The sequence below is a fragment of the Bufo gargarizans genome, unplaced genomic scaffold, assembly GCF_014858855.1.
Source record: "Bufo gargarizans isolate SCDJY-AF-19 unplaced genomic scaffold, ASM1485885v1 fragScaff_scaffold_664_pilon, whole genome shotgun sequence".
Taxonomy (NCBI): Eukaryota; Metazoa; Chordata; class Amphibia; order Anura; family Bufonidae; genus Bufo; species Bufo gargarizans.
This window is the reverse complement of record NW_025334159.1, coordinates 48,788-59,399: the sequence shown is the minus strand read 5'-3', so window position 1 is coordinate 59,399 and position 10,612 is coordinate 48,788. Positions and strand designations below refer to the sequence as shown.

Genomic DNA, 10,612 nt, shown 5'->3' with positions numbered 1-10,612 from the left:
TTCTGCAGCAGCTCCAGTCCCAAAGCCAAGAGCAACCCCCTTCTGCATCCCAGCTGCTGCTGGGGCACACACAGCTAGCTTTTTAACACAGCACCAGGCCAGCCCTGAGAGGGTTAAATGCTAAGCTATGCCCAACAACTGCAGCCTAGCAAGGCGCTGCCAGCCTGTGTGCCTGTCCAATGCCAGGCAGTGGAGTGGAAGGGGTTAACCGTGGATGGGAAGCTTCATTTCACAGGAGCTGGGTCTGCCTTGCTGTGACATCACACAGCTCGGAGGAGCAGCAGCAGCAGCAGCAGCAGGGCAGGCAGAGTGGCAGACCAGCCTACTTTAATAGCTTGGTCATGTGACTGGGGACAGTAGTAAGACAGGTGCCTTCAGCTGAGCCTCAGTAAGGGGCTAGTTGCCTGCATGAGTGTGAGCTCTTGTGTGTGCCTGTGGATTGTACTTCCAAAGCTTTACTGCCGTCATTCAGGGACTGAATGGCGTGGGACATGTGCAACCAGGACTCTGTATGGAGTGACATAGAGGTGAGCATGCACACACATCTCTCTTTATTGCTACATCGCTTTATTTATTTATTTATTTATTTATTTAGGTTTGCAATTCTTGACCATCTTTATCGCTCCTTGGATTGTCTTGTAGTCCCCCCCTTCCCCAGACCTTGCACTGTGTGGAGGAACAAGTCTTAACATTATCTGGAGGCTATTTTAAGGCTTTTTACTTGTATGATGCTAGAGCCAGAGATTAGCTGCTGTCATCAGTGCCTCTTGCAGTTGGAAACTATTTGCATGTGTCTTTGGCTCTCTTCTCTCCTCTCTCCAGTCACATGCAATATGTATGCTGTAAGATATTGATAGGAATCAGTGTCTGAAGTCTTTCCAGTGGCCTGCTTGGAAGCCTGCCATGGCTATTTATATAGCAATTAACTTAAAATAATCTCAGTTATTGCTGCCTGACTGCTTGCATGGTGCCCCTTTCCATTGGGAGATGTATGGATTATCCTACGCTTGGGTATGATTCCATCATTGTGGATGAACCACTTTCCTCTTCTTCTTCTTCTATACTAAAAGAAGGATTGCTGTTGATGGTGATTACTGGTATTTTTAGTATTATTCTATATCTCTCTGGGTTGGCCAGAATATCACTATTTTGCAGGGCTGTTTATTTCCGTTTGTGATCATACCATGAATACTAGAGGATATAGCAAGTGTATGGGATGGTGCTGTGCAAGAAGATGTTGCTGCATGTGTAAAAATAGGTAGCCATACATCAATTGTACAGCTTTTGCTGGCTACAATTCATTTAAAGGGGGGGGGGGGGGTGGATTAAAAAGCAAGCAGTTCTGGACTAGAGCGTGATGTGGGAGATACAGTTCTGCATGTTTTGCATTCTACAATTTGGAACATTGTTATGTAGGATGTATAGGAAACTTTGTAACAAAATTAATCCATAAGATTGGGCAATATTTACCTATTTATAGACGCTATGGATTATGTGCATCTGGACTGGTACTATTCTAGATATAATTTTTAATTTTAATTTTTTGCATTTTGGATGCTTGTATGACACTATTAATATGAATGCAGGCAAATCTCATTTTCCTAATAGACCGGCAGAACTGTAAGTGAACCAATTCCTGACTGCAAAGTCCTAATTGTTTTTGAGTAGCCTGCTAGTCCTGTGGCTTGTCGCTGCGCAGATAGCATGGGTCTCAGCTGCTGTATCCTCCTTTTTCCATCATGCATTATTCCTGATGCTGCCTAGGAGCTGATTGAGGAGCAGCTAGCATGGCAATACCGATGATTTATTTTGGTAAACCAGTGATTGCGAGTAACATATCAACAGTTATTGATCTTATGATCGCCACGGTTTGGACTGGAATATCCTATGATTGTATGCATAAATGGATTGGTCCTGCCTGAGTCATAATTCACTGCTGGGTTTATGCATTCCCTTTGCACAATGTGGGCTTTTTTTTTTTTTTTTTTTTTTTTTTTTACCTAAAGCTAATTTGGTAAACTGGAAAAAAAAAACAAACAAAAAAAAAACACTTGCTGGAAAATACAATCTGTCTGCTGTGCCCAGACCAGGACAGACCGATGCTCATATTAATAAAGGCCCACGTAGCTCAAGTCCCAGATGTTTCACATTTTAATGAGGACGATGTGCGAGGAGATTGTGAAGATTGATAGAGCTGTTCTTACAGGACACATTGCAACAAGTTTACCATTCCTTGCCGCTCTTGGTGTAGCAGACTACAGTTCCCAAATATCACAGTCAAGTCTGATGTTGAGTTGACCCCCTTAGATTGTTGTTTTAAGAGGACAGATGACACCTGTCACTTAACCTTCTGTTCTGCAGCTATATACAATGATGCAGAATTCCACAGTCATTGCAGTGACTACTGGTCCTTTTTAGGCCTTTTTTCCTCTAACGTTACGAACAATCTTTACGATATAGCTTTGACATGTGCGCCTTTTGGAGATAGGAAGTGGATGGCGTAAAGAATTGATAAGCACCTGTTAGGGATGTGTGAGAACGTGGCAGGAATGTGACTGTGACAGGAGAGGACAGTTATTCGTGTGAAGCCTGGAACCCACTGAAAGGTCAGATATGACTTTGTAACGGGCCACACATTACTTGATTTTCCTTGGACAACATGCTGTCCAAAGCTTGCCTAGATGTCCTCAAGAATATGACTACATTTTATTTCATTGGTTATATCAGTGATCTGATTCTGTAACCTTCCTAACAAAGTTTGCAGCTAAAAAGTTTCTACCAATATCATGTTTTGTTTTTGCAGATATATTGAGCTTTGTAAATGTCCTGGATATTTTAAAATAAGTTTAAAAAAGGTCCTCAAGTTACACGATGACTATGTACTTTCGAGAAAATGTCTTTCTATGAAAATGTTCATTGGCCAAGAATTAAAATATAGCACACCGGTGCCCCTGCTGACCCTCCTGCATGAGGCTTTATGGAATTTGGCAATGAGCCATTACCTGGAGAGACATTTTGATGACCACATATAGGGTTGAAAGATTGCTCAATCTGGAAGGCTTCCAAACTTTTTAAGCATAGTGTAACCTTGATGGACGCCCAGCAAAAAATAGCAGATCTCATGATACCAGTGCTGATCGTATGTCATCTGGTAACACAGATGGTGGCAACAGTCAGTTTCATGTGATAATTTTGCATATGTTTCTTACAGTGTGCTGCTTTGGTTGGCGAAGACCAGCCCCTTTGCCCCGATCTTCCGGAGCTGGATCTTTCTGAACTTGATGTCAATGATTTGGATGCAGACAGCTTTTTGGGTGGATTAAAGTGGTACAGTGACCAATCAGAAAACATTTCCAATCAATACAGCAACGAATCATCAAACATATTTGAGGTATGGTACCTGCTGGTGGATCATTCCATGTTTTCCCTTGTTTTTGGATGACTGTTGTGAAATGTATATACATTCAGAATGCAATGCAATCGGACAAACACGTGCAAGATTTTGCAATAGTTGGAAAGTTATCCTGATGCATCCAAAGCGATTGGGGAAAAATACTAAAGGAAGGTGCAGTGTTGACCACACACTTGCAGGTTATAAATAAAGCTATGTTCCCTCTGGCTGCTGGCTTTTTTCTGAGTAGGCCTCATAAGACTAAGGAAATTAAACATAGGATTCTACAAATACGCTGAATATTTTGGCTTGAGCAGAAACCGTGGCCAAAAGTTTTAAATGAAAACGTTAGGGAAATTGGGGAAGTAATAGTTTCATGTCTTGTAACAGGATTCAAGTGGCACTTGTACGCACTTATACAGGTTATATTGGCCCACTGCCACATGGGTAACTGGAGTGCTGCATGATGCATCATTAATATGAGGAACACCGCTATATAGACATATCAAATACAACTTATTTATGCCTAGCCCTCATTATTATGGATTAGCAGGTAACACATTTACTAGCACAATATCATTTACATCAGTTAGAAATTCTGCTACTGGAATTAAACTGATAGACAAGTAGTCAATTCACACAACTTGCTACTGGTGTCCAACATCTTGGTTTCTTTCCTCTCCATGCCTATAAAAATTCTTCTTCTTATTATTATTATTCCTGTTCCTAAAGTCTGTAGTATATTCTGTCCCAAAAATAGACCATATCTTCTAATTTTCTGTAAGAGCCGTCTACACGTTCAGTTTATAGGAGGCAGCCATTTTGTAGGCTGCACCAAGACTCATCCTATCAAAACCCAAGAACGTAATGACTTGGTGATGTCACCAGTTAAGGTTCACTGAAATATTTGATTGCTCATATATGTCACAGGCACCAGGAGGACAATCATTTCTCCAACAAAATGGCTGCCCTTACAGAATTATTCCATATTGTTAGAGTTTGGTTGAGGCAGGTCACCTTATACTAAACCCCCACTCCTGTTATATAGACGACTGACAGAGATTGCCTTCATTGATTTATGCCTCCAGTTCATAAGAGAAGGGAAGAGGATCCTCTTCAGAGACAGTGACAAATAAGGACTACTTTCATGTCTAAAGTGGAATGCCTTAAAGGACAGCTGCATCAATTGTTGTCCTTGAACTTCTCCAGTGCTTCCTTTGTCAGTGTAACTTTACACTGGCATGAAAAAACCCAAGTAGAGGACAAGGAGAGTGGTCCGGCCACGTGTCTTATTAGGTTACAGCAGTTAGTGGATGCAAAAGCCTTAATTGAAATGGGCAACAAGTCCTTATTTAACTGCTTTATCGCTGGTGGATTATTTTAGATCCATCCCAAATTGGATCTTATGTACTGCCTAACAAAGTGGCTTCGGTGGGAGGAAACGCATCAAGTTTGGTGGAGTGGAATGTTTTATAGAAATGTCATATCAGCTTGTTGAGACGGTGCGAGATAGGCGGACCAATATTATCATATTTCCTTCTTTATATTTGGACCCAGGTTAATACGAGTATGTAAAGTCATCACTTAGCATCCAGTGTCGATCCTGGTCTCAAATATTGTATGAAGAATACACACTGAACAGAAAGAAAAAAAAATTGTCCTGAACCAATTACTAATTTCCATTTTTAAGAGTCCAGTTTGGTAAATCTTGATTTGCTGAGTGAAATATATTTCACACTCTCTCTTTATAGGTGGATATTTAACTGCCACCAAAGCCACCAATAGGTGGCACTAGAGAGACGGTTTTCTCCTGTTGGAGAGCTTTTTTGCATACTTTTTCCCTTGAAGAATTAGCCTTATGACTTCTGTACATTTCTGTCATTTTCATAACTTCCCAGATCCCATCAGACTTTTTACCCCTAATCTAGAAAGAGGCAAGGGCGGACTGAAGACTTAGAGTAGCCTTGGAAAAAAACGTAAAAGTGGCCACATGTTGTAGACAGGTCCAAATTGGCAGATGGCAGGCCAACACAAGTAGGCAGGAACAACAGAAGTATGTGTGTGGGTGGGCCGCAATAGCACAGTGCCGCACAGGATACTGCCCCAGTAGAACCAAATACCACAGTGCAGCACACAATGGTGGTGCCCCTGTTGCAGTATTCAACTTTATTACTGTCCTGAGGACAGCAATGTACTTGAAATCAGGAGGGCAGCTTCTGCCATCAGCCAGGTTCATAAGTACCTGATGCTCCAGTCCAACAGATCCTTATTTACTCAACTGGGGGGGCTGAGGAGAGAAATTTCCTGTAAGGTATACGGTCAGTCCTCCCATGGAAAGACGAGTAGATTGGGTATATTGTCAATAATTGGCCCAATGTTTAAGGGTATAACCACACAGGTTTCTGCATGCAGTTTTGGAAGCCAAAATCAGGAGTGAATTTTTTACTTTCTCTCCTTTTATGATCCTCTCCTGATATTTGCTTCTAGAACTGAATGCAGAAACCTGACCAAGTGGTTATACCCTAAGGCCTCATGCACATGGCCGTTGCTTGGCTGTGGCTGTATTGCAGCCCACATACAACGGGTCCGCGATACACGGGCACCGGCCGTGTGCACCACGGATACGGAATGGGTCCGTAATCCGGAGTTACGGTGCGGAATGGAGGCATGGAACCCCATGGAAGCACTACGGCGTGCTTCCACAGTGTTTCTGTCCGTGCCTCCGCATCGCAAAAAAATAGAACTTGTTCTATTTTCTTTTTATGGTGCGGACGGATCACAGACCCATTCAAGTTGAATGGGTCTGGATCTGTCGCGGCTGCCGCACGGATGGGGCCCGAGCATTGGGGAGCGTAAATTGCGGTCTCCAATGCACGGAAAGGCCGCACAACGGCCATGTGCAAGAGGCCTAATAAGTAAATCCTTGGTTTGACACCTATTGAATGTTAATCCAGTCCGATCAACTCAATGCAATTATCCGGAACGGGTGCGCACCCATTCATTCTCCTGGACCCTTAGGGATATAGAAGAGCACATATCAGCCAAGCTAGAGACACCTGTGTGTAGAAAGCATCTGGACCTAAGGCATCTCATACACTAGTATCCATCTATGTACTGATGATGGACAAGAACCCTAAACACTGCTGTCTACACATGAGTATGTCTAGTTTTTTCTAGTATGAGCAAATTTGCATACTTTTCCCAGGAAGCATTGCCTAAAAAATAGGCCTCCATACATGTTCTCCTCAATGAGAGACAGTAGCCCACCCGATCTCCTTTTGAGGGTTTGGGTTGGCTACTGTCTCTCTCGTTTTTCAACCATAGTAGCTATCTCACGGTGACTAATTATGCTGAGGCTTATTACTATATCTGTATTCACTCAACTAAACCATTACTTTATGCTTAACGGTGTAGACTGGAAGGCGGTGAAATAATGCATTGTTACATTTTTTTAGTTCAAAGATTAGACTTCTAAGTAACGCGACTTGTCTTTCTCCCCATTTCTTAGAAGGTCTTGTGACTGAGACTGGAAGGTTTTAGATTACACTGTTTCCTAAACCTGGCATGGCAACTACATGTGAATAGAAATAGACATGTGAAAATTACTTTTAATCTCTCCGTAAGCCAAACCCTGCAAACCCAAATATACTGATTCATTCTATTACACAGTAAAAGTGGGCTTGTATCCCTCTGCCAATTATTTTCCTGCGCGCACGCTGCCCACTCAGGTTTCCCCTGTCATTATGATCAGTCACATGCTCGGAGGAACGCATGTCGGAGAGCGTCCTGCGTCTTCCTGCTCGGTTTATGTGACTCCAGCTGTAGCTAGCAGGAGGCCGGTTGTTTCCAGAGTCTAGGGAATGAAATACCATTCAGTGGGTGTGAGGGAGGCTGTCTTGGCTGACTGCATGACAAGAATCAAGAAAAAAAATAAGTAATCAAGTCACAAGACTCGACCTTACAGGTACGATGACAACAGGTATATTGTCTCGGCAGTAACCTGTGGGCCTGCTTCTGTGAAGGACACCCAATGTAGCAATGCACAAAGGCTAGCTTTGTTGCAGACCTGATTTAGGAAAATAAGGGAGAACTGGCACCCGTTTTGCAAAACTTTGCATCACAGCACCCTTGACTTGGGCTTTTGTGTAACGGTGATGTGTAAAGCCAGATTGCTACAATTAGCTCAGTGTGACTGAAGCAATGACGTGCCACCAGAAACTGTCATACTGCTTTCCCATGGTAAGCTTGGCACCTTCACTGGGTGTTTATATATATATATATATATATATATATATATATATATACTAGAAGACAAGAAAACAGCAACACTTGTCAAGTTCAATATATAGTGGGTGCAACCCCTCCAAGGCTGATAATAGTGGACCACTGAATATAAAGTAGAAGAACGAGGCAGCACTTGAGAAAGACCTCATTGTGTTGGGCTAAAACATTGCGTTTAGAGGTGAATAAAGTAGGTCCACCCTTTCACCTTACTTTGGAGTACTAACTCATTCTTCTAGTATATATATATATATATATATATTGCACTCCAAAGACATACTGATATGGACCTTAGATTGTGAGCCCCATTGGGGACAGTTGGATGCTAATGTCTGTAAAGCGCTGTGGAATATGGTAGCGCTATATAAGTGCGTAAAATAAATAAATAAATAAATATATATACACGGTAATTATAGAATCGTGGCAGCAGTGGACTGTGGGTTACTGATTTTTTAGTTTTTAACTGCATAGAGATCAATCAATCCCGTCAATATGGGCATTGATTAAAAAAGAAGCAGCCCACCTACCCTGCTGCTGCTGTAGTCCTCTAGATCAGCCGGAGCACTACAGGTCTCTGAAAAGTTTAGTAATAATCCCTATAATTTTGGACTAATCCTGATATATAAAAGTGGCAAGCAAAATAAAATCCCTGGTTTTTCGCATGCCGGAACGTGAGCCCATATACGCAGTACGTTCCGATAGGCGAACCTGACTACTTCCCATGGTTTATAATGTAGATACCAGAGAGTAATTTCTTCTGTGTGATTAAATTGGACTATTGTGTTTTTAATGGGGATCAATTGATCACATCCATATATGCATGGGCAAAAAAACAGCCCACCTCCCCTGCAGCCGTGGCAGGTGTCCTATCCGTTAAGTAATAGTCCCTAAAATTTTCGACTCATCCCCATATAGGTTAGTGGCAAGCAAAAAACAACCCTCCGGCTTCTCTCAGGCCGGAATCCGAGCCTATATACACAGTACATTCCGACTGACGAACAAGACCTCTTTCCGTTATGTATAACGTAGACTCCTTAGAACAGGGACGCTCAACCTGCGGCCCTCCAGCTGTTGTAAAACTACAACTCCCACGATGTCCTTCTGTAGGATGAGAGCTGTTGGCTGTCAGGGGATGATGGGAGTTGTAGCTTTGCAACAGCTGGAGGGCCGCAGGTTGAGCATGCCTGCCTTAGAGTCATTTCCCTGAAAGACATTGCATTAGACAGTATTTAAGTTTTGATCAGTCCTAACATTTGACCTGCCTTTTCCGTAGTTATTAATATTCGTGTTTTACCAGACCAAACATGCAGCAAGGGGTAATAAGTGGCCAAATCAAGCCGCCATGGACTTCAATGAGGAGCTATAGGAGATGTAGCGGTAGAAGTTACACCGGGGCCCAAGTGGTGCAGCACCGGTGTTTATATTGAATATGGTAGGTTAAGAATTTAGCATTGGGGCCAGGAGCTTACATTGATTTTACCGTTGGGTGGACGTTTGTATAGAATAGAATAAATCACAATCGGAATCTTTTCTTAGTAACAGATTCCTGTGTCCGCCAAATTAAAAAAAGGATGTAATAGGCTTTTGACGATATGTTCTGAAAAGGTATTTGCATTTTTAATTTCTTTGGGGTTGACTTTACTTGCCGTGAAGACAGGGTTAAAAGTATCCTGCGGCCAATAAAGGATTTGGCCTTCCCCAAAAAACTCTAAAAAATGCCTATAGCATTGTTATTTTGTCAACCAGTAGGTGTCACCCGGTAATCAGTCTCTCGGCAGGGTGCTGAGTCAACATTGCTCACAAGTATTCTCACTTAGGAATGCAATCTAAATCCCCTGCTTTATATCTATAGCTCAGTCTGTGAGCATTTTACAGAAGCCGGGTCTCCGGCAAAGCGCATTTACATAACAGAACAGTAATGCCGAGCTCATGAAATGCATAGTGTATATTAGCGAGAAAAAGGCAAATTGTTTTACCAATGATTGAAATAAGCAGATATGATTGCAGCTGCCTCGTCTCCGAAAGAGGGCAGAGAACGAATCAGCTGGGGAAAAAAGAAATAAAAAAAAGCCAAGAGTTTGTCATTCTTGGCACAGGATAGATTTACAAAGATGAATGACTTTCCACCAGCGTCACCCGCGGGCCGTTCTATGGCATGGATATGAAATTTGTAACTTTATCAGTTTGCGTAGAGTTAGATTACCAGCACTCAGCAGATCTGCCAGCTTCGTCACGATTGCAGGTTATTCATTGTAAGAGCCATTAATGAATGACCAGATCTTGCGTAAAATGACTTTGAAGCAAGTACCACTGTTGGGTTTGCCAGTCTTGTGACCAGTGTTAATGGGTTTTCAGTCAAAGTGAACTTCTATAGAATTTTTTTCAATTTTTTATTTATTTTTTCCATTTTAAATTTGACTGTAAAGGTATTGCCCGGGGCTGGGAGTACAAAGTCCTCGTGATGACTGCCGGGACCTTCTGGGTTCTTTATAGTAAGCAATACCTAACATATAAGGGTACTTTCACACTGGCGGCAGGCAGTTCCATCGCAATCCGGACGCAAACAGATGGCATTTGTCAGATCCATCTGGAAAAACGGATCCGGTATAAATTTTTGGGGGCCTTTTTAAAGGTTTGTTCATGCTCAGCCTGGAAAGCCGGATCCGTTTTGCCGGAACACCTAATGCTGGCACTAATACACTTCAATGTAAATTAATGCCGGCATTTCGGCAAGTGTTCAGGAATTTTGGCCGGAGAGAAAACTCCAGTATGCTGCGGTATTTTCTCCGGCCAAAAAACGTAGGAGGGACTGAACTGATGCATCCTGAACGGAATGCTCTCCATTCAGAATGCATTAGGATAAAACTGATCAGTTTTTTTACGGTATTAAGCCCCTAGCACGGAACTCAATACCGGAAAAGAAAAACGCTAGTGTGAAAG

At 42.4% G+C, this 10,612-nt stretch overlaps 1 protein-coding gene across 1 annotated transcript in view; it reads left to right on the top strand.

Moving 5' to 3' along the window:
- Nucleotides 1-282: 282 nt before the first annotated feature.
- Nucleotides 283-10,612, top strand: part of LOC122922717 (peroxisome proliferator-activated receptor gamma coactivator 1-alpha-like) — a gene marked incomplete at its 3' end in the record, with an annotated part of 54,612 nt that continues 44,282 nt past the window's right edge. Inside the window, exons 1-2 of the mRNA XM_044273417.1 lie at nt 283-527; nt 3,212-3,391. Coding sequence (XP_044129352.1) covers nt 480-527; nt 3,212-3,391 — 228 coding nt within the window. The remainder of the gene's footprint in view (nt 528-3,211; nt 3,392-10,612) is intronic.